Source organism: Peromyscus maniculatus, chromosome 11 (genome assembly GCF_049852395.1).
Source record: "Peromyscus maniculatus bairdii isolate BWxNUB_F1_BW_parent chromosome 11, HU_Pman_BW_mat_3.1, whole genome shotgun sequence".
NCBI lineage: Eukaryota > Metazoa > Chordata > Mammalia > Rodentia > Cricetidae > Peromyscus > Peromyscus maniculatus.
The window spans coordinates 97233554-97257560 of NC_134862.1; the positions used below are offsets into that span (position 1 = coordinate 97233554).

Genomic DNA, 24007 nt, shown 5'->3' on the forward strand with positions numbered 1-24007 from the left:
CAGATCCTCTAGAACTAGATGGTTACAGGTGGTTGTGAGCTGCCATATGGGTGCTGGGAATTGTTCCCAGGTGCTCTGGAAACAAAGCTAGTACACATTACTGCTGAGCCATCTCTTTGGCCTCTACTGTCCATCTTTTGTTCACCTAACAACTTTCCTCTGACTAGTTTTCTCCAAATGTCTTCCAAGGAATAGTAGCACAAAAAAGAGGAAGAAACTTTCTTGAAAATTATTGTTAAGACATTGTTGAAAAATGACTTCTTTGGAAAATGAACTTTTAGTGAAATGGCATTTTTTAAATTAGCCAGTCGTTAGAATTTAATTTTTCAACCAACACTCAGTTACTGAATTGATGTTATGTATTAGATCCCATCCTATTCTGGGGTCTTCATGATCCAAACTCCAGCCTGATGTTTTCCTTTTTATTAAACAGAGAACAAAGATTCAGAGGTGGTAGTTGTATTAGTTATTTTTTGTGTTGTGACCACAACACCAGGCAGAGTCAACTTAAGGGAGGAAGAATTTACTGTGTATCCGAGTTACTTTGTTTCAGTCATTCATGATGGGGAGGGCATGAGGAACAGCTCAGGCTATGGCAGTGGTATGTGTGGAGGAGGCTGTCCACATCACTATGGACCAGGAAGAAGCAAGACAGCAAAGAATAGAGCCAGGTAAACTTGCAAAGGCCATCCACCATGCCTACTACTTCCAGCAGGGCTGTAGGGGACATTTCAGATTCAAACTATAACTGTGTTTGTTTTTGCTTTCTTTCCTTTATTTGTTCTTTTCTGGTGTGTGTGTGTGTGTGTGTGTGTGTGTGTGTGTGTGTGTGTGTGTGTGTGTGTGTGTGATTCTGATGTACCTCTGACTAAATGTATATATGGCCAAAGAGAAATATGTGGTCAAAGGACAGCCTTTCTGAGTTGGCTTCCACCTTGATAAGGCAGCTCTCTCCTCATGTTTCTGCTGCTATGCATATCCCAGGCTAGTTGGCCCCAAGTAGGGATTACAACTGCATGAAATTTTCAACATGGTTTCTGAGAAGCAAACATGGCAGACACTTTCACCTTCTGACCTGTTGCCCATCCCCTTTCTTTCCTTTCCCTTCTTTGTAGTTCCAAATCTCTCATAAATGATTGGTAAATATACAAATAATACTGTGTCTGTAAAGGCTAATATTTACCTAAGGATGAAAGTACTCTATGATGACATTGTGGTCTTTGAACCTGATAACCTCAGAAGAATTCTTAGGGGATGATAATATTTTGAGACTGATTTGTGCTCTTCTGCAATATATGGGTGACTCAATATCCATGAGCAACAGATCTTATATTCGTCTGCATTGCTGTTTTTGTTTTTACTTTGAGGCTTTCTGGATGAGCATTTGTGTTAGTTGGAATCAACATTCTAGAGTTTGATCTAGAATGGGTGGGATATAAGAACAGGAAGTTTTCCCACTGGCAGAGCAAATATTCTGAAAATTGCTATTGAAAGTAGACAACAAATTTAAGGCTGCTGAAATAATAGATTTATATATTTGTAAGTGAGAGAGGAATTTAGGGAAGCACAGCTATGAATTGGGTCTGGAAGTAATCTGCTAAGGGACTCACTTTGACTTCATAGTCTTGCTAGAGCTGTGGAGATAAATAGAATTACTATTAATCATGTAGAATTCGAAAACAGACCAAATCTTCATGAATTTGAAGGGGTACCAGTGGGAAGGTAATTTAAAACTTTGTTGTTTTGAAGGAATATCAGATGAATAATCTACATGCTTGCTTGGGTTCTGGGGTTTCTTATCTACACATATTTTTCAGGTTTAGAGCAGTTTGTTGGAAGAATGCAAGATTTTCGTTTGTACAATGTGTCACTTACAAACAGGTAAGTGGATATGGTATTATAACACTTGGAATACATGAGGATGAGGGCAATTCACTTAAAGTACCATGGAGACTATAACATTTTTCATCTCTATAGCAATTGGCATATCTTACCTAATTTATATTTGGCCATATTTACTTTATCATAATTTATACTCTTTCACTAATATTTTTCTGTCAGAAACTCCTTATAATATGGGGGTGATCAAAATTATTCACAAATAATTTTCTCTGATAAAACTTATCGGGTTAACACAACATAGATTTTAATGTATTTGTTCAAAAATTCTCTATAAGGTAGATGTTAACACTTAAAATGGATACATATGACTTTCAGAATTGCTTGCAGAAATTATTAGCATTAGAGAATGTGAAACAATAAAATGACTGGCTATTTTGATACATGAGAAAGTTTTGAGGGACAAGGACTTAGAATGATTGAATATCTGAAGTATTGTACATTTGTTTTCCATTTCTAGTTTATAAAACATCAGATAGACTGTGATGAGGACTCACCAAGCATTTCCTCCTCTAGAGAGTAGAACAAAAATCTATCTTAGGATTTGCACAGGCAAATTGGTTCCCATCTTGTGCCCATGAGTTTCCAGTGGAGATGACCTCTGAAGAATCCTGACTTAGAATCTAGGTGAGATAGTGTAGGTGTAATGTCCATTCTAGGTCGTTACAGAACCTAGGTGAGATAGTATGGGTGTGATGGCCATTCTTGGTTGTTAGCTTAACTGCATCTGGAATTTACTAAAACCCAAATGGATGGGTATACCTGTGAGGGACTTTTTTCTTAAATCATTTGAAGTGGGAAGGCTCACTTCTAATCCATATCTTTGAGGTGGGAAGATATACCTTTAATTCAGATATTTTGGGATGGGAAGATTCACCTTTAATCTGGGCTACCCCTGCTCCTGGAAGCCTATGTAAGGATAGGGAAGAAGAAAGCTTACTCTCTCTTTGCCTGTTTCATCTTCCTTTCACTAGCAAGTCCATTGCTTCACTGACATTAGAGCTTGTCTCTTTAGGATTCTGGCATATACTGAAGACCAGCTGAGACTTCCAGCCTCATGGACTGAACAACTACCAAATTCTTGGACCTAGCCATTGTTGAAATAGCCAGACCACAGACTAAACACACACACACACACACACACACACACACACACACGTACACACACACGCACATGCACACGCACATGTAATTCATTCTATAAAGTCTGTTCATCTAGAGAACCCTGACAAATACAGATTTTTTGACAGCAGAACTTGGTAGATTAAAAGTCACTCAGGTAGTGCTGGTTATGAAGGCATGAAGAGATCATGGAGAGCAACTGAGGCTTGACATTGTGTGGCAGGGTTGGAGTTCCTGAGGAGAGCACTGGAGAGGTTATTGGTGAAAGTGTAGCCTAGTTGTAGCAAGAGACGCCAACATTTTGTAGAGGCCATTCTTTCCATGGATGACCACCAAGGACAACAGCAGGTATGGAGTGGATCCAGCTTAAGCCTAGGAGACAAGCTGTGTGCTACAGAGGGCAGAGCCAGAGAAGTGCCCCAAGTGCTTTGGAGGAGTTCAGAGATCATGCATGAATCCCAGATACTGGACATTGAGTTTATACTGCTGGAGTTTGGTTTTTCTTTATTCAGATTGTGACTATGTCCAGGTTCTTCCTTCTTGAAGTAAGACAGTTTTTAACTGAATTTTGATTTTACAGGAGTCCACAGTTGAAAGTTTTTGAGCTCTGAAAAGATATTTTGGATTTTTAAAGAGAATGGATATTTTAATCATACTGAACTTTAGTGCATTTAAATTTGTAAAAACTGTGGGGCTTCTAAAGTTACTTATGTTTTAATGTGAGATCTTGGAGATTAATAAGAAAGCAAAAGTTGTGACTTAACAGTGATGTATTTGTGTGTCAAGCTGACAAGGGGCCAGTTGTTCTGGCTTGTTTTATGTGAACCTGACAAAAGCTAGTCACTGGAGAGGAGAGCGCCTCGGTTGAGAAAGTGACTCCATAAGATCTGGCTGCAGGCAAGCCTGTTGGGTTTTCTCTTAATTAATGATTGATGTGGGACAGCCTGGCCTGTTGTGGGTGGGGCCACCCATGAGCATGTGATCCTGGATTCTATAAGAAAACAGACTGAGGAAGCCATGGCAGCATCTATCCATGGCCTCTGTGTCAGCTCCTGCCTCCAGATTCCTTCCCTGTTTGAGTTCCTGTCCTGGCTTCCTTCAGTGATGAACAATGGTGTGGAAGCCTAAGCTGAACAAATCCTTTCCTCTCCAAGTTGCTTTGATTATAGTGTTTTATCACAGCAATAGTGACCCTACCCAAGACAATGTGTTTGTATGGATGAGTTCATCTTATTTACTTGGTTTATTTTTGTGTGTAGTGTGTGTGTGTGTGTGTGTGTGTGTGTGTGTGTGTGTGTGTGTGTGTGTGTGTGTGTTCCTATGTGGGGGTTTTCATGCAGAGGTCAGTGGACAACCTCAGGTGTGTGTTCTTAACTTCTACCTTGTTTCGAGACACAGGGTCTCTCTTGTTTTAGTCATTGTTCAGCATACCTCAGACTGGTTGGTCTATGGCTTCTAAGAATTCTTCTGTGTTTTCTGTCTCTGAGTATGAGTGCTGAGATCTCAGATGTGCACTACTAATACCATGTCTGACCTTGTCATGAGATCTGAACTCAGATCATCAGATTTTGGCTGCAAGAGCTTCTAGCTACTGAGACATTTCCTTGGCCCCTATATACGGTTTTCAAGGGAAACTTTTTTATATATCTCTTCAAGGGAGACGTAGATTAGCGTGTTAAATTTCTGCATGGCAGGACTTGCTTTCAGAAATTTGAGAAACATCTCAGTTGAGTGATGCTGTAGCCATGGTAGACCCATGATCAGTTTAACTCCTTGTTTATCAGTCTGAAGAATCAGGGCATGCTTTGACAAGGATGCCATACCATGGAACAGGGTAGAAATGGGATGCCCCATGCCCGCTAGTTTTCGAATCTCCTTTGCCTGTACCTACTATGCTGAAGAGTAATGTCACTGCCATTCTTTGGAATGACGTTTTTCCTAGCCAGAGCAAAGATTTCATACCAGTTATTGACTTTGGAACGCATTCAATAGCTGATATCAATTGAAAATTGTCAGTGAGATTTCTAGTAGCTACTTCATGTCCCTTAGTGGAGGAAAAAGTCAGCCACCTCCACCATCACCCCTCTGAGGTCTGAAAGGAAGCCTGTTTCCTCTATTCAGATGTGGGTTATTGGTATTGACTGTCTGGAAGACGGTGATGGAAATGGTGGGAAGAGAATGGCCTGTGCAGCTCTATAGCAGGCATATTCTTCTTAATGGAAAAATTAAATAGCTAGGCCTGCCCCTGGCATTCTTGTCTGACTGTTGGCAGCCAGTGTACAATCTGAAGCCATTGAAACATTTCAGGAAGCCAGAATCTCACAGATGAGTCACAGGAAACCATTGACAAATGGCCTTGGCCTCAATTCCTTCACCCAAATGAGAAGCCTATAAAATGATACATGCTTTCTTATGCTTTCCCCTGGATGAACTGGAGATGTCATACTAAATCTCATTATTTTTAATATATTGCTGTTCACTCACAGTGTAAGTCAGTTTAAAATCCAGATATATGACTCCTTTCTACATCATCACAAATAGGCACAGTGATATTAAATTTAAACAAAATACCTTGATAAAGAGCAGGGCTTACACACGCTGCCTCCTCTTCCTCCTTCTCCTCTGTCCTTTTCTGGTTCTAGAAATTGAACACAGGACCTCACAGACAAGAGGCAAGTACTTATCACTGACATATGCCTCCAGCCCTCTTTCTACTTTTCATTTGGAGACAAGATCTCATTATGTTGCCCAGGCTATCCTTGAACTCTCTTTGTAGCTCAAGCAGATCTTAAATTGGAATTCTTCGTGACATTATCCAGAACAGCTGGAATCACAGGCATGTGCCATTAGGCTTGGCTAGCCATCCTGTTGTAGCTCTTAAGGGTCAATGAGATGGCTCAGATGGCCAGAGTGCTTGCTCTGTGAGCCTGATGACCTGAGTTCAGTTCCCGGAGCCCACAGTGGGAGGAACCTGATGATCTGAGCTCAGTCCCTGGTGCCCACAGTGGGAGGAGAGGCTTGATCCTGAGAGTTGTACACACTGACTTCCTCTCTCTGTCCCTGTCTCTGTCTCTGTCTCTGTCTCTGTCTCTCTCTCTCTCTCTCTCTCTCACACACACACACACACACACACACACACACAAACCCCATAATTTTTTAGAGTTAAAACAAAACATCCCATTTTTGAAGTACATTTGTCTTAGTGTCTTTCTTTGTCCCTGTGACAGAATGATTTGACAAGGGTGTGTTGTGCTCACAGCTCAGGGTACCTTCCTTCACAGGGAACAGTGACAGCAGATGGAGCAGGAAGCCACTGGCCACATCACATCCACAGTGGAGAGGCAGGCAGGGAGGGATGCTTGCTTGCAAGAACTCAGATTGTTTTTCTCTATTTCATATAATCTAGGAAATATGCAAAGGGCATTATGCTGACCATAATGTTAAGATGGGTCTTCCCACATCAAATGATGTAATCTAGATAATCTCTCAGAGATATTCTCAGAGGATATTGTTAATCCAGACAATCCTTTTCCCAGGTATGCCTGGAGCCTTGTCTCCCAGGCGGTTCTAGTTTCTGTCAAGTTGACAATCAACATTCTCACCATCACAAAACTCTAGAGTAGTGAAGATATTTATTTGTCCAAAGTGAGTTTTATTTTATATTCCATTGAAAAAAATTATTAAAGCTGAATGGTCAGTCCTCCAAACACCAGAAGGGTACTATCAGCTCTTAGAAGGTCTGTCGCCATGAGGTTGTGTGTCCTTACCTTCTTCTCTGGACCATTGCAGAGAGATTCTGGAGGTCTTTTCTGGAGATCTCCCCCACTTGCACACCCAGCCACATTGCCGCTGCCCAGGCAGCCATCCTCGTGTCCACCCCTTGCTCCAGCAGTACTGCATTCCCAATGGTGCAGAAGACGGATCCCATCACCGAGTGTCACGGTTGAATCCCGAAGCCCATCCTCTCTCCTTCATCAATGATAATGACATGGCTACTTCATGGATTTCCCATGTATTTGCAAACTTTACGCAGCTTAATCAAGGAGTGATTATTTCCATAGACTTGGAAAATGGACAGTACCAGGTAATCAGAGAAAGCATGATGCCCAAGCTCTAGTGGCTTCAGTTTTTGCCTTTGAGGAAAAGAAATGTTCTCTCACACTCCTGAGGACCCAAAATATGCAGTAAAGGTGTTAGCAGAGATGCCCTCCCTCCAGAGGAAGATGGGCAGGGAAGAATCTTGCCTTTTTCAGCCTCTTGACGTCTGTTAATTCATGGACCTGTAACTCCAGGTTCTGCCTGTTTACCTGTTGTCCATGATTCTCAGAGTGTGTTAATTTCCCCCTCTCCTTCTCTTTAAATAGAATGACCTCGTTTTAAGATCCTTGGGTTTATTAGATCTGTAATGGCTATTTCCAAGAAGGTTATTTTCACAAGCACCTGTAGTTACCTCTTGAACATATTTATTCAGATGTACAATTCATCCACTATGTGGCAAAACCTAGAGTTGTAATGAAGGAAATCACAGTAGCTACAGCTGACATCCAGTGTTTAATGTTTACAGATTGGTATTAAAATGGCATTTATGGAATTTTTGAACTTTCTTTTAATAAGAACATACATTAATAGGACAGGTGCTTATTCATATGTACTTCATGGGAGTCATTTTCTTTGTTCATATCTTTATAATGGGTTCACTGTGATTTACAAAATCATTGAGAATAGGAAGAAATATGTAATTACAGAATGTATTGCCTTTACTGTAGGTCTGAAGTTCCTAGATGTTCCTTAAATTGTCCATCACAATAATTAGAGGAAGTGAGTCTTTATATTCAAATCTGAATTCTCAGTGTTTTGGCTCCTTAACAATGTGTTCAACTTAACCACCCATGACAATAATAATGGACATTTCCGTCACCAGGTATTTCGAATTATCATTCACTTCTCCAGCCCACAGCCTGCAGCAATAAGGATTCAGAGGAAGAAGGTGGACAGCTCTCCCTGGGAGGACTGGCAGTATTTTGCTAGAAATTGCAGTATTTGGAGAATGAAAGATAATGGAGATTTGGAAAATCCTGATTCTGTCAACTGCCTTCAGTTTCCTGAGTATGAACATTTCCAAGACAATTGTTTTTAATAAACTAATGCCTTTGTCCTAACCTGTGGGCCAGGCAGCTGACTAGGCTAGAAGAGATCTCTCTCTCTCTCCATCACTGGTTTGAGGGGAGGTTGAGTCACTGTGCCCCTCTCCCGTGTGCCCAGTTGAGTTTTAAACTGTTTATAGTTCCCGTAAGGGACAGAAGTATCTACATTTACAATCCACTCCTGCTGTCTAATGTGGCACTCATCTTATTCAGCCAGCGTCTGCATTTGTGTTCTTGTGGAACTTCTAGTCAGCCTCTCTGTGACCATCCCACTTTACTTATATGTGAAATGAATGGAAGGAATATTTATTCATTTACCAACCCTGAAGAACTTGGGAGTGTCCTGACACTAGAGAGAAATAACCCAAACTTGTGATTTCCATTTGGTCAAAACTATGAATAGCTTTTTAAAATACAAAATTTCTTTCCTTGACAGTTTTACCTCATTCTCCCATGGTAATGTCACCTTTGACCTCCTGACCCCTGGACAGAAGCAGCGTCCTGGGTATGATGACTTCTACAATAGCTCACTGCTTCAAGAATTCATGCATGCCACTCAAGTGAGGCTGCACTTCCATGGGCAGCTCTATCCAGCTGAGCGCACCGCTGACCCGGGACACAGATACTATGCAGTGGATGAGATCACCATCACTGGGAGGTAGTACTGAGGAACAGAGGTCTGAATGCCCTGTTAGTTTCACTGTGTGTGTGTTTTTTTAATCAGGTGTTTGTTGTACATATTTTTAAAAAATGTAGTAGCTGAGCTCTTGGAGCAGGCCAGATTGGAGCAAGAACTTTCAGATGATTGTTCACTCAGAAAGCACAATATTCTGAAGGTTGAGAATGTATTTAGTGGCTGAGTAAGCCTAAACCTCAGACTGTAAGAAAAAGGTATGATACCCTAAATATGATATATTCAGAATTTCTCTAAATATGACATAGGCAGAATTTATCATACATTTTACTTAAGTTTGTTTTAGAATATAATTTTAAACTATTCTCTATATTTAAAAAGGAGAAACAAAATTTGGGTTGTAGCTATAGTATAGTAAGTATGTATGTAAGCATGACACTTGGTCTTCTCAAGCTCATAGTTCAAAGTTCCAGAAGGTCACCTGTCTGTCATCAAAAGAGAAATATATTGTTCCCTAATTGTTGATAAATTTATCATCACAGTTAAGAACATGACTCACAATGAAAAATAGCTTCAAATCTAGGCAGCATACTGTTTGGTATGGCAAAGTATATATGCAGTACGCTTGAAGTGGATTGTTCTAGAAAATGGTGTATTTTGAACATTTAAAGAGATATCCTAAAAGGAAGACCCAAAATATCAACACTGATTTGTTATGTAATATAATAATAAAAGAAATGCTATTAAATAATATTTTCCACATGACTATGAAACAAAGGCCAAAAAACTGGAAATCTACAGTTTCCTAAGTGTAGCTTGAATAGTTTCAACAAATGCCTTCCTCGGACAAATACCACATGGTTGGAGGGAGTCGCTGTACACCATCTCACTTCCCTTCTCAAGGTGTCTTCACAGTGACCTTTACAAACCGTTGAGGTTGGGTCCATACAGTCAGAGAGAGTCGTGTTGGCCTTTCTCAAGTGTGGAGTGTGTACGCCCACGGGCTCTTGAACGTATTGCCTGTGGCTTGCTTCTGAGGTGTGTGGGGTGCTCGTGTTCACAGATGCCAATGCCACGGACATGCTGAGACCTGCGACAGGACCAGGCGGCCTTATAGATGCCTCTGCTCCCCACAGAGCTTCACAGAAGGGCCTCAGGTGTGTGGCTTCATCCTGGAAATCTAAAAGGAAATGGGGAGGGTAAATGGGAAGGGTAAATCTTGATTTTGGTCCAGCTTCAGAATGCACTTAAATGGATAAAAACTTAAAATATCAATTTTCTTAAAATGTGATTGTGGAGAAATACAGCTACTGATAAAGTTTAAAGTTGTGTGTTTATTCTCAGAGAAACTACACCTGAAGTGAAACTCTAAGAGTCCACCCCCACCCCCCACCCCCCGTTCTCTCTCTTCGGTGGTTTATCAGCATTGTATGTTGACTAAAATAACATTTAAGTTGTCCTGATAGACCAACACTGGCCAGTGAAAGCTTTGACTACTTCCTCTGAAAAAGGTGCTTGCTTGAAAGAACCTGTAACACACGGACGTGATGCACACCTGTGATCCCAGCACCAGGGAGAGGAGATGGTTTAAAGTGCTTGTATTACAAGTATGAGGACGTGGATGAAATCCATAGCGTTCATATGAAAAGCTGGGCATAGCAGTGTACATTTCTCATTCCAGTGTTAAGGAGGCAGAGACTGGGGGGTCTCTGTGGCTCACTGGCCAGTTAGCTTAGTATATTTGATGAATTCAAGCCAAAGAAAGTCACTGTTTGAAAATGAAATGGACAAAGCCTGAGGAACAACATCCGAGGTAGTCTTCTGGCCTCCACATGCATATCACATGTGAACACAAATGAACACGAATATGGACAGACTTACACAGGCCTGGAGAACTTATTTGTAAATTTCCAATTTAGGTCTAGCCAAGAGAGATGTTCCCTGGGCCTATGTGAATCTATGAGGCATGCTGATGGAAGAGCCAGAGCACACTAATCTACAGGACCATATTTATGTAATACAAATGATAAAAGTGTAGTTGTAATTTAGTTTACAATATTTGAAATTGTAATGTTAACTCATATGACCCAATTGCTATGGAAAAATCATATGCAAATTGTCAGTTTTATTAATGATAAAATTTTTGACAAGATTAAAAAATGACAAGATTGCATTCTTTAAACATTTTCTAAATTTGAGAGATTAAAAACACTATTTGATTATGAGGTGCACATGCTTGATTGAAACCAAGGTTTGGGACATTTTTCATGTGTCTACAGAATGCTACTCCATTTCATCATTGGTTTGTGTGTGTGTGTGTGTGTGTGTGTGTGTGTGTGTGTATGGAAGTATTGTTCATACTTGTGTGCAGTATATCTTGCAATATTTGGGAACATCTTTAAATCATCTTTGAAGGTTTTGGCAGTGTGCCTTTCTGTCCTTTGAGAAACTTAATCCAATCTAAATTGCTCTCAACTGCATCGTTAGTGTGTGCAGCCTCAATGGCCAGAATGCCCTCTAAAATGCACACGTCGTCTGGTTCTTTGGGGGAACGGAGATGAAAACAGGCTAGACGAGGCTTTCCTCACCAAGTCACACTCCGAGCCTCTGCTGTTTTGGTGGTGTCATCATTTATTTATTTGACATCGTTTATTTTGAGGTAGGGTTTTTGTACAGGGCTCTGACTGATCATGAACTTGCTCTGCAGCCTGGTAGGACTTGAACTCATGATCTTACTTCAACCTCTTGATTTCTTGGTATTATAAGCTTGCACCACCAAATCAAGCAATAAAGATATTTTGCCTGTTTTGTTTTTGTGTTTGTTTGTTTGTTTTGGTTTTGGTTTTCAAGACAGGATTTCTCTTTATAGGCCTAGTTGTCTGGGAACACTCTGTAGACCAGGCTGGTATTGAACTCACAGAGATCCACCTATATCTGCCTTCTGAGTGCGGGAATTAAAGGTGTGCACCACCACTACCCATCAAGATTATTTTTTAATAAGTTTAGTTCTATGGCTTACAGCATTGTCTCTAAAATTAATTGAATTAGATTGATCAATTTAGTGTTTATTGAGTCATCAACACAAATGTGCACATGACATGTCACACACACACACACACACACACACACTCACATACACACTTTTGCTGACTGGTTCTACATGTATAATTAAACATTTATGCCTAATGACATTTTTCTACCTACCGTCATCTTGTTATGCTTGAAGACCACTTCCTCAACCTACTGCAATTAGTAATTTCTTTAAATTCTTTTACTTTTTCTTCCTAGTCTGCTAAAAAAAACTAATTAAAAAACTGCCCTGGGTGGACTTAGCAAGATGCATTGAACAGAACCTAGCTGGTACCCACACGCTAAGCTTTACCCTGGCATAATTTTTTCTCATGATGTGGAGACACACACTTTCTGGCAACGTGGTGTTGCTTAGTTTCCCCTTTCTAATGTTAGATGGCGCATTCTGTCTCAGCCTTCCTCCCTTCCTTCTCTTTCTCTTCTTCTTATGCCCTTTCTCATTTTATTCTTTCTGATTGCTCACACTGATGTGTTTGATATCTTATCATTCTTGGGTAATTTTATTCCTCTTCTTAAAAGTAGAGGCATTAAGTGAATCAAGTTTTGTGATTGGTTTGAGGGGTCAAATTGGGATTATCATACTTGGACTCAGGTGGTGCCTGTTGGGTTCAGAGCTGGTGAGTTAATTAACTATAATTTAGGCTGAGCATATATTTTGATGCTTCTTATTTAGATAGCACCTTTGGAAAACTTGAAAAAGTATACCTATGTAATTTTCTTTTTGTCCTATTTGATAATTCATTAATTTAGTTATAAATAAAAAAATGCTTAATATACAATTTGCTTAGAAAAGTTTGCCAAATGCAGCTGAAAGGGAAATGTCAATAAAGTATTAAGTTGTTATCAAATCATCCAACCATAAACTTTTCACATTCAATATTTCATTTTAAAAATGTTTTGATTTAAGCCATTCCCATCCTGTGGGACACCATGCACTTTTTAAAGGCCTGAAGAATGTCTTCAGTTCACAGTGTTATGCTAACCACAAAGGGTAGAACTCAACAAACATGGCTTTTGTGAATTATTGCCATTTGGCAAATCAGTGAAAAGGTAAGCCTTGAGAGCACTCCAGTTCTTGGCAACTTTCTTTTCTGAGAAAGTGTGTTTAGCAGAAGTGAAAGGCAAATTGGAGAGAAAGGGGAGAATCATAAATTCAGGAATTTGCCTTGCTGGAACACTGTCTACACTTTCTTCAGTTACTCATAAAGAGACAAATCGTGGTCCAAGAGTGGGCACAGTGTTTATACAGTTTTGATATTCTTTTCAAATATAATTTTCATCAATTTTATTTAATCAGGAAATAGTTACTATTCTATTAGTTTTCTGTGATGACAACTGGTAGAGTGATGGTAGCAATTACCTCACTTAAAGAAATTTCTTGATTTTATTTTGTGACCACACTTTGTACCACCTATAGCCTTGTATCAGGGTGACCTCAAAGAAGTGAACCATCCATTCTCTTGAGCTAAGGAGACCTATGTAAAACATACTGATAGATTGATAAACTGGCATACTACAAAATTTATTATTCAGAGTACAGTCCAACTGGCTGTCTATTGCTGCCAGTGGCTAACTTGTATGTTTTAACCTTTCATAAAAATAGAAATTAAGAATGAAGATTCTCTCAACTTAATACTAAAGACGGTGCTTGCCATGAAATGTATTAAATCTGGATTTATTTTTTTCTCTTTTTCTATTATAATTTGTAATTGCTAGACTGTGGGCCTTGGGGAGGCTCCCTTAATAATATTTCTGAGGAACTCTGATACATTTTGCATTATATTGCCAATTTAAGTTTTTGACTTTAATGTATGATATATACCATAAAAATAATGGCATATTTCATCAATAGAGAACACTTTTAGAGGGCTTGTGATGTGTCTTCCCAAGGAAGACCAAAGCAGCACATGATTAATGTGCTCAGCCTGTTTGGAGATTGATCTGAGGCAAAACGAATTCAAAATACTAGATGCTACCCATTAGCTTTCAAGCAGAATTAAGTATTTCAAAGTAGAAGTCAGGATTGCATGGCATTGAACTTACATTAATCATCAGATACCTAGCAAAGAGAATCATATTTTCCAATGATTACTTTTATTTTGTTAAGAGTCATTATTGCCCATGCACATATTTTGGGGGTATTTACAAGTCTTTTTATTTTAACTGTATATTTGCATATAGTTATTGATAAGTAATGCAGAGATTTTGTATACCTATGTTCATCTGTACCCATAGTAATATCTTCCAAAACTCTTATGTTTTAATTTCTTTTAGAACATATGGTTTATATACCATAAACCACACTCGTTGAATATCCAAAGTTGGAAGAGTTAGGGCAACTGTGTAACCACTAGCCTGTCAGGATAGAGAATGCATACCTCTCCCCAGATACTCGCTTACATTTTCTGACATCAGTGCTCCACCTCCACATCCCAGTCCTATTTAACTTCAATGGCTGTTGATATTTATTCCCCTGTTACACGGGCTTTAAAATCTCACTCTACCAACTCCCTCTTTAGGTTATTTTCTAACTACTCATGACAGTATCTTTATCAAAATAGGATTTTGCCTTTCACTTGGACAGGCCACCAACTCGATGGGATCCATGGAGGAGTGTAGGCTGGACTCATAAAGCACAATAGAACCTAGGAATTTTGCAAATCTGGGACTGTGTATTTATATACTTACTGACGTGGTTGCATAGCACTATCTACCTCCTCATTCTCTTCCCTTCTTCTCTGCGGCCTTTTTATTTAATTGTGTGCTTTGGAGATAAGTTCTTGGGTAACCTCATGCCTGTTATAAGCCGAGACAACCTTTGAACTCCCGGTGCTCCTGCTTCCACCTCTAAGGAGCTGTAGCTATAAACCTTTGCCACAATGCCTGGTCTTATCTAGTATTTACATGTTTTAAGGGTTCAAGCGTTGATTGAATCTGCTTTTAAGAAAGGTGTTACTGGGTGAACCTTGCATGAAGATACACTTTCCTTTTCCTTCACCAGCTATGGTCTAGGCCAAGAGTGATGCAATGGCCAGGGTGTCGGCCAGCACTGGCTCTCTGGCTGCTTAGCTATTCTTCCATCATCCTGTGACATCATTACCTGTGAGCAGAGCCAAGCCCTTTAGATCAATTCATTAGTGGCCATGAATGATTCTCTTATTTTTGGCTCTAATTTGTGACCCTTTTATAACATTAATCCTGGATCTTATGAATTAGCTACGATCAAACCATCAGTGTGCGTTTGTGCTAGTATTACAAGTAGCAGAGCCAGCATGAACCATTTTATTTAATAAGCTTGCCTACCACTCAATAAGGCAAAGGATGCCAACATCACACTTCACAATGCTCATTATGTTAAATGGATATTTCCTGTTATTTTATGGAATAAAACCCTTCAGCACACTGAAATCCAAAAGCATGAGTCACCATGACTAGTCCACACCTCGCTGATGCTATCCATCATGTGCCCAATACTGCTTCCGTTTCACTGTGCAGTGAGATTTTACTCTACATGTATTCCATTTTCCATTTTCATTTTGTAATACTGATGAGTTAATCCATTTTAACTAGCATTTGAACATTTCATATTTTAAATACATTTCATGAATCCCAACATGAGAAATTTAATTTTCTCTTTGATACATGGTGCTACCTTTATAAAGCACTAGTTAGTCCCCTTCTGTCAGTAGATATATAAAATTGAGTTAAATAGGAAGAGATTATGAGCCTGTGAACAAATATAGCTCTGCAGAAGACACAGATACAATAAAGAAAATAAAATAAAATATTTGAAGGAGTAAACGTGAAGAATTTTCTGAAGTTGGGGATATCATGACTTTTCTGAACAACGAACGGTCTAAGAAAATACAGAGAGCAAACATAATAGATCTGAAAACCCCCAAAGACGAAGAGCAGAGGCGACAAGTGACCAGAGAGAAAGAGACAAAAGACAGGGCATGGGTTCAGAAGAGGAAGGTGAAATTATGTTGAGCCATAACCACAGATGAACCAGGGTCTGGAATAGAGCTTGGAAGTTCAGACTGAAAGCAATCTGCAACCCTACAGCTGCAACTGTAGATGGACATGATTTAAAATCAGGAAGAATAAATAGTGGCCAAAGAAATTTGTGGCAAGATTATCACTAGTAGGTGGGGTTTTTAGATTTTAAAACTTATGTCTTCTGTGGTCACATAGAGGCCATTTTTGTGCAAGTATGTGGTGAGCATGCACACCCCCTCCATCCCAGTACCCTCTCCTGCTTTCCCCCTTCTGACCAAGCTTGTCTTTTATTGCTGTAATAAAGATCATGACCAAAAGAAACTTGGAGAGGAAAGGGGTTGTAGCTTCCACACCCTATGGCACGGTCCATCTTTGAAGAAAGTTGGAGCTAGAATCCAACGCATAACTGAAGCAAAGTCTATGGAAGGATACTGCTTACAGGCTGGTTCTCCATGGCTTGTTCAACTTGATTATTTTGTACAACCAGGATCACCTTTCCAGGCAGGTGGCACCACCTCTAGTGAGCTGGACCCTCCTAAATCAAACTCTAATCAAGAAAATGCCCCACAGATTTACCTACAGGCCAATCTTAGAGAGTCATTTTCTCAGTTGAGGCTCTCTCCTCCCAGAGGAGCCTTGCTTATACCAAGTTGACAAAATAATAATAAAAAAAATTAACCAGCATGCCTTTCCATTATTTCATTTGTCCTCCTAGACACTTTCACTTTGTCCTCTCTTGTCCTCTTTCTCTCTCTCTCTCTCTCTCTCTCTCTCTCTCTCTCTCTCTCTCTCTCTCTCTCTCTCTCTCTGTATCTGGGTGGGATCTATAAGTCTAGGGCCCACATAGGAAAGGAAATATAATACTTACCTGTCTGATACTGATTTAATTTGCTTATATGATTATGTCCAGTTGTATCTATTTCCCCACCAACAATGTAACTTCATTCCTTTTTATGACTGTAAATTTTTCTAGATATAAATATACACTACATTTTCCTTACATGCCCCTCTATTGCTGGACCCCCAGGTTGGCCCCATAACTCAGCTGTTGTATGTAGTGCTGCAGGCAACACTGCTGTGCAAGTGTCTCTGTGACACGTTGACTTGAAGTCATCTGTGTGAACATCCAGGGGTGGTATAACTGGGTCATTGATCTTAATATAAGACACAGACTCCAAAACTAATGGAAGAGTAGGAAAAACATTAAAGATATTGGCATAGGGAGACATAAATAGAACATGGGTCATTCGGGGATTGAAATTCATGAAATTAAAAAGCCTTTGTACTCCAAGCAACAGGAATGCATCCCAGGCATGCAAGGCTGGGATACTTCAAGACCTGATTATCAGTTAATACAATGCATCATACCAACATACTAATAATGTCTAATGTGACGTTATAGCTTATTTTCTGCTGTAACATAAAATGTGGATCTGGGTAATGCATAAAGTGAAGAGGGTAGCTTGGGCTCATGGTTCTGGAAGTCGAAGAGCGAGGTTCTGGTAGATTTGAACTTATGTAAGAGCCTTGTGCAATTTCAACTCCTGGCATCAAGCAGTTACCAGTTGAGAGAAGGGAGAGAACTTATGGGACTAGGTGCTTTGCAATAGCCCATTCTCTCATTTCTCTGCAAACTAATATATTGTTATGATAAAGACATGACTCCCCATTGATGATTCATTCCCAAGCTCTGCTATAGTACTAACCAAATTTCAGATAAGTTTTGGCAGCCAAATGCCATCTAAGCTGTAGAATAGATGAACAAATGGAGTGAAGCACATGGCAAAACTCAACACCTACTAACAAAAATCCATAGCAAATGTGACACCCCGTAATGAGAAGCAAGACTACTTCCTGCTGAGATCCAAAACATAGAGTGTGAATGGTTCCTCTTACTAGTCCTTGTATTAGAAAAGAAGTTCTAAAAGTGCGATAATACAGAGATTAACGTGGCCCTTCTGTGAGGATGGCACAATTTTTTAAAGCATTCCATATTTAAAAAACAGTAACAAAAAAACTATTAAATAAAACACACACACATACACACAACACACACACACAACACACACACACACACACACATACACACAACACACACACACACACACACACACACACACACACACACACACACACACGGGACTGCAGAGCTGATTGGGCAGTTAAGAGCATTTGCTGCTCTTGTCCATATACATACATGCAGGCAAAACACTCAAACATAAAATGAAGCTAAATCACTTTTAAAAATAAAAGATAAGAAAAGATGTACAGATTTGCAAAGAAGAAATGAAGCTGTATTTGTATACAATTGACATGATCATCCATGTAGACAATCTATAAAAATAAACAAAACAGCTCTGAGAATTATTGAGCCATAGTGTGGACTGCAGGACACAGGGATGAGATGAATTATGCCTATCACATTACTATATTCCAGCAACAATAAAGAGGGATTTGAATTAGAACCAAAGCATTATATATTAGCACTTAGTGAAAAGAAGTATTTATGTATAAATCTGACAAAATCGGTTCAAGATCTATATGATGAAAACTCATTTCTGATGACAGACATTAGAGACTGAATAAGAGATGTTTCTGTTCCATAGATAGACTCAATACCATTAGGGTGTCAGTTTTACTCTATAGACTCAATGAAATTTCACTTAAAACACCAACAAGTATCACAAGTTGATTCTAAAGTTTTCATGGAGTGTTTGATGACCCAGAATAACCCACACTAGGTTAAAGGAGAAGAAAATTAGAACTACAATAATTATTATTATAAGCTACTGCAAGACAATGTGCTATCAGTTACAAAATACAGAAACAGATCAGTGGAATAAAGGCAGACCACAAAGGCAGACCCACAGCACTGTCTACTTATCTTTGACATATTAGTAAAGGTGATAGAGTGGAAGATAGGAAATATTGTCAACAAATGGCATTAGAATAAATGGATATCCCACTCTAAAATTAAATAAATGTGACACAGTTTTATACTCTACAAACATTGACTCAAAATGAGTCCTGTCCCTCAATGTAAAAGTAATCTCAGAAGGTTACCTGGAAGAAAATCTGTGTGACCTTAAGTGTAATTATGGCTCTTTAGATAGACATAATAACAAAGATATGATTAAAGAAAGAAGATACAGTAAACTGAGCCTCATGTCAAACCTTCTCGTCTGCAGAAGAGAACAAAGGATAAGCCACTGACAAGGAGAAAATACTTGCAGAAGAGAAATCTAATAAATGAGTTCCCCAGAATCTGAACAGAACATTTAAAATTCAAAGTTTTGACAAAGCCATAACCTGAGAGAAAACTGGGCAAGAATCCTGAACTGATGAGCCACTGAGATCCTTGACTGTGATGGAGCCATCCTCTAAGCTTGCAATTTGAATATCCAGAAACATCCTGAGAAGAACCAGGCTCTTATAGACTAGGCTGAAACACAACTAAAACTCACAAGTGAGCCACTGGAGGATGTGAAAAGAGGAGTAAGCCATGTGCTTCAGGAGATGGCAGAATGATTCCTCAATACAAAATGGTAAAATCATTGCTAGAAAAAATAGAAGGCAATTCAAAAACCCACTCATAAAGCCCTCATTAATTATTATTTCCATTACCATGCTATTGTTTTCCCTTCTTAGCTGAGTATAATGAGCAAGTATACATATGAGGTCAACCATTAACAGTTCGGTAAAACATTCAAATCAAAGTATAAACATCAAACTCACCCCCTCTCTTTTAGTATCTAATATAAACGGTTAATAGTATCCATAAGATAGGAGTCCAAAACAGATATCACCAAGTCTTTCAGTTGGGTATGATTTAAAATAATAAATTTTAAAATGAAAATGTAGGTAGTTGTTTTTCAAAATCTGTATTTTTGTAACATTGCTTTGAAAAAATTTATATCCTTATCATTCTTTATAATCCACTGGGTCCAATTAGTGCTTGTCCTTGTACACATGGGTATGAGAAACCCATCAGTGTCCCTTCACCATTCAAAGAAAGTGATCCTCTCTGTTCCATCAGCCATCAAATGCCTTTAGCTCCTCAGTGACGTGTGGGACATCAGGACTCTCTCCCCACCTCATGCTGCAATTTTTAACTGTCCAGCTTTGTGTAGGTCTTGGGCAGGGAATCGTACCTGCAGTGAGTTTATGTATTCAACAGCCATGTCATGTCCAAAGTCAACTTTCCACAGCCCGCCTCTCCATCCTCCCAGCTCTCACACTGTATATGTAGGTGATAAAAGAAAAGAGAAGGTGAAGACATGAAGCTGAGGTGTGTTGGAGGATGGGAGCTGAGGTGAGGAGTAGGAGGTGGATATGACCAAGCTACAGTGATTGCATGTATGAAACGTTCAAAGAGCATCATATCATGTTCACCAGTACCTGATTAGGGCTCTTATCCTATGTGTCCTTAAAAAGAAAAAAAAAACTGTGTCACCCTTTGCCACTCATGTGCATGTTATTTAAAATGGGAACATTTTAATTTTCTTAGGTATTAGGTGCAAACAATGCAAATTCTCTGTACTTTTCTTGTAGCTATACATGTAGTTGTATTTTATTTCTCATAAAGGTTTTGAAAATAAAATATGCATATGTCACCTGATTTTTAATATATTTTCAAATAATTCTCTGAGAAGTCTTTACAATGTTTTTTGAGAATCTTCATCTCCCATTCCTTCCTAACTGCTCTCAGATCCACCCATACCTCTTCACCCCTTCCCAACTTCATGCTATCCCTCCCATAACCCACAAAGTTCAATTTATCTTTTTGGATGTGGAGATGACCCACATACCTGGAACCTCACCCTTAAAGAAAATTGACTATCCTTCCCCAAGAAGACATCAACTATCAAAAACACTGTAATATATTGCAATAAATATACACTGTGGAGAAAAACTAGCCATAAAATAAAAATGTAACACAAATCTTAAAAGGTCTCATTAATAAAAAAAAAAAAAACAAACCTGGAGCCACATATTAGGATGAAAGTGAAAGATCAGAGGGATATAACAAGCCACAGCCAACCTCACCTCACCAACACCTCAGCTGATCCTCTTTCCTCAGACTGAAAGCTTCTGAGTCCTCACCTGGAAAGCATCTCAGCTGAACTGCTTAAAAGCCTCTAATTCCTGGTCCTCGAGCCTTATATACCTTTCTGCTTCCTGCCATTGCTTCCTGTGATTAAAGGCATGTGTCCTTCCCAAGCAAAGATATGAGATCTCAAGTGCTGGAATTAAAGGTGTGTACCCCCACACCTGGCTCTGTTCCCAGTGTGGCCTAGAACTCACAGAGATCCAGACCTATCACTGCCTCCTAAGTGATAGGATTAAAGACATGTGTGCCACTACTGTCTAGCCTCTATGTCTAATCTATTGGCTGGCTCTGTGCTCTGATCCCCAGATAAGTTTTATTTGTTAGAGCACAAATAAAATATCACCACACATAAAAGCCACTTTTGCATGCCACCCATAGATAATCCCAACAAGTAGTGTGTAGAGCTACTTTCAGACTTGATATTATTTATACTGTGGGTAAACCTGTAATGTCTCCCTGTGTCTTCTTCAAGTTGGCTATATACAGCAATGAAACCCCCTCTATCTAGAAAATAGGATTATATTCTACATGCTACTTGATTTTAAAATCTAAGCCATATTATGAATTCACATCTGTATTTGTAAGTATTTACGTTATATTTAAGTAGAGATGTATGCTTACTTTTGGGCATTGAAAACATTTCATTCTTTTCAGTATAATAAACACATCTCAAGATGTCAGTTCTTTCCTATGAATTTGAAGCAATTCAACAGAGAAGTTTCTAAGTGCAGAATCAGGCCCATGTGTTGCTCTGATGGGGAAGTAAATAGCTATCCTAGAGGTATATTTGTACTAATTAATTATCTTGATGAATTCCTATGACTATGGTATTTTCAGTGTTAAAGTGCCCAAACTGATAACTGTGTTTATCTTCATCAGGAAACATAATGTTACCCATTTTGCCTATGTTTTAAAGCTGTGTGCCAAAGGAAGCCTAGCTGTTCCAATAACAAGTAGTGACCAGGATCAAAACCATTCCACAAGTCTGTAGCAAAATTCCTCTTTAATTGAAAACATCAAGGAAGCCAGGATTGTGTTTTGGGAGCATTGATACAGCATTTAATTCAGTCTTATCACAAGGCTTTGTGGTAGTGGCTTGTAGGTTGAAAATGAGGACAAAATATCAAATGAGGAAAAAAAAGAATCTGGATCAAAAGCGAAAGGAAAAAAGTGTTGTTTCCATGGACATCAGAGGCCTTCTTTTGCTGGCTCTGCTCCTCCAACTCTAGCAAGCGCCTCCCCACATTCAGCCTGCGGTTACTTTGTGGAATACAAACTGCACATGTGACCAGTGTGACAAGGCCACATGCCTGCATCCTTACTGTTCTCCACCAACTTCTATGAAGAAAGTACAATTTGAAACATCACCTTAGGGCAAGAAAATTCTTTCAATAAGATGTCCTTTGAAGTAAAGCAAAACAAAATAGCAACAAAGAAAAACAAATTTTAATAGAAAGCAAGCTTGAGATTGTTTTCATGCAGTTAAATTTTGCCTTTCCTTAAGGTTTTACAATGCAGCAGAGTTTTACAAGTATAGACATGAGCATGGTTGCATGGATGAAGGCATGAGCATGGTTGCATGGATGAAGGCATGAGCATGGTTGTATGGCTATTGGACCTGGGCAAGGCAACTCTGGAAGTTCCTTTTTTTTTTTCATTCAAATCCCAGGAACCAGAAGTTGAGTTTTCTTCTGTTCTTAATTTTATTCAAGTCGAGTGCCTCTCCTCCTAGGTCCACAGCCACTTGAGACAGTTGCATCCCATTGGCATCTGATGGCTCCTAGAAGTAGAGGTCTATAAAGTTTCTGCTGGTTTAGATACACATGATAAAAATGACCCAGAAATAATGCTTCCTCATATTTTACTTTTTACTCTATTCTGTAGACCACATGGTCTGAGTAAATCATGGGCCAGTACCTTGCAGTTTGCAAAATCCTCAAGGGTCAATGACCATATTTCCATAACATTGTGTTATGCATTCTATTGGAGCCATCCAGTCTCTGTTGGGTGTTTTCTCCTCTCCCTCACCTCATTTTCTCCTTCCTTTGTTTTTCATCTGCTTCTCCTCCTATTCTTCCCCTTTCTTTTCTTTTCCTCCTTTCAAGCCTTCTCTCTTCTAATCTCTTTGTCTTTTGCCTCCTCCTCGATGTCTTCCCCTCCCATACCTCTTCCCCATATCCTCCATCCTATGACCTCTGATTCTGAATTAATATGTTCTAGGACTAATTTTGGACATTAATTAAGTATTATCCCCATCCTAAACCACTTTGGTCAGTGGTAAAAGTAACTTATCTTCCCTTTAGAGATGAATAAACCAGAATTTACAGGCATAAAGTAGATTTAAGAGCTAACTTCATTCAAGAGCATTGATGGTGTCTCCTAACTTGTATAATTCTCTTTGGCCAATGCCATAATGATAAAGAACATTAGTAGGCCTTATTCTTTGAGGGTCAATCAGGTTCCCATTGTGTTTGTAAACTGTTTTTATTAGCATACAGTGAGCATATGTATGAGTTATGGCATGCAGCATGATAGTTTAGCACACGGGCATAGTGGGTAATGATTACACAGGGATTCTTGTGCTGTGGGATGTTGTTCTATATGCTGTGAATATGTGTTTCTCTGATTAGTTGATAAATAAAACACTGATTGGCCAGTAGACAGGCAGGAAGTATAGGCGGGGCAAGCAGATGAGATTTCTGGGAAGAGGAAGGACAGTCAGGAGTTGCCAGCCAGACACAGAGGAAGCAAGATGACAAGGCAGAACTGAGAAAAGGTACCAAGCCACGTGTCTAAACATAGATAAGAATTATGGGTTAATTTAAGTATAACAGCTAGTCAGTAATAAGCCTGAGCTAATGGCCATACAGTTTTTAATTAATATAAGCCTCTGTGTGTTTACTTTGGGTCTGAGTGGCTGCAGGACCAGGCAGGACACAGAAAAACTTCCAACTACATCTTTGTTATTTTCATGCTCTCTAATGCCTGTGATTTCTTTGCATGGAGAAT

General features: G+C 39.2%; 1 protein-coding gene across 1 annotated transcript in view; it reads left to right on the forward strand.

Moving 5' to 3' along the window:
* LOC143267862 (usherin-like) overlaps positions 1 to 24007 on the forward strand; it is a 216558-nt gene that overhangs the window by 102783 nt on the left and 89768 nt on the right. The window contains exons 4-8 of the mRNA XM_076548182.1: positions 1818 to 1881; positions 6811 to 7105; positions 7943 to 8127; positions 8602 to 8823; positions 9863 to 9956. Of these exons, the coding sequence (XP_076404297.1) occupies positions 1818 to 1881; positions 6811 to 7105; positions 7943 to 8127; positions 8602 to 8823; positions 9863 to 9956 (860 nt within the window). The remainder of the gene's footprint in view (positions 1 to 1817; positions 1882 to 6810; positions 7106 to 7942; positions 8128 to 8601; positions 8824 to 9862; positions 9957 to 24007) is intronic.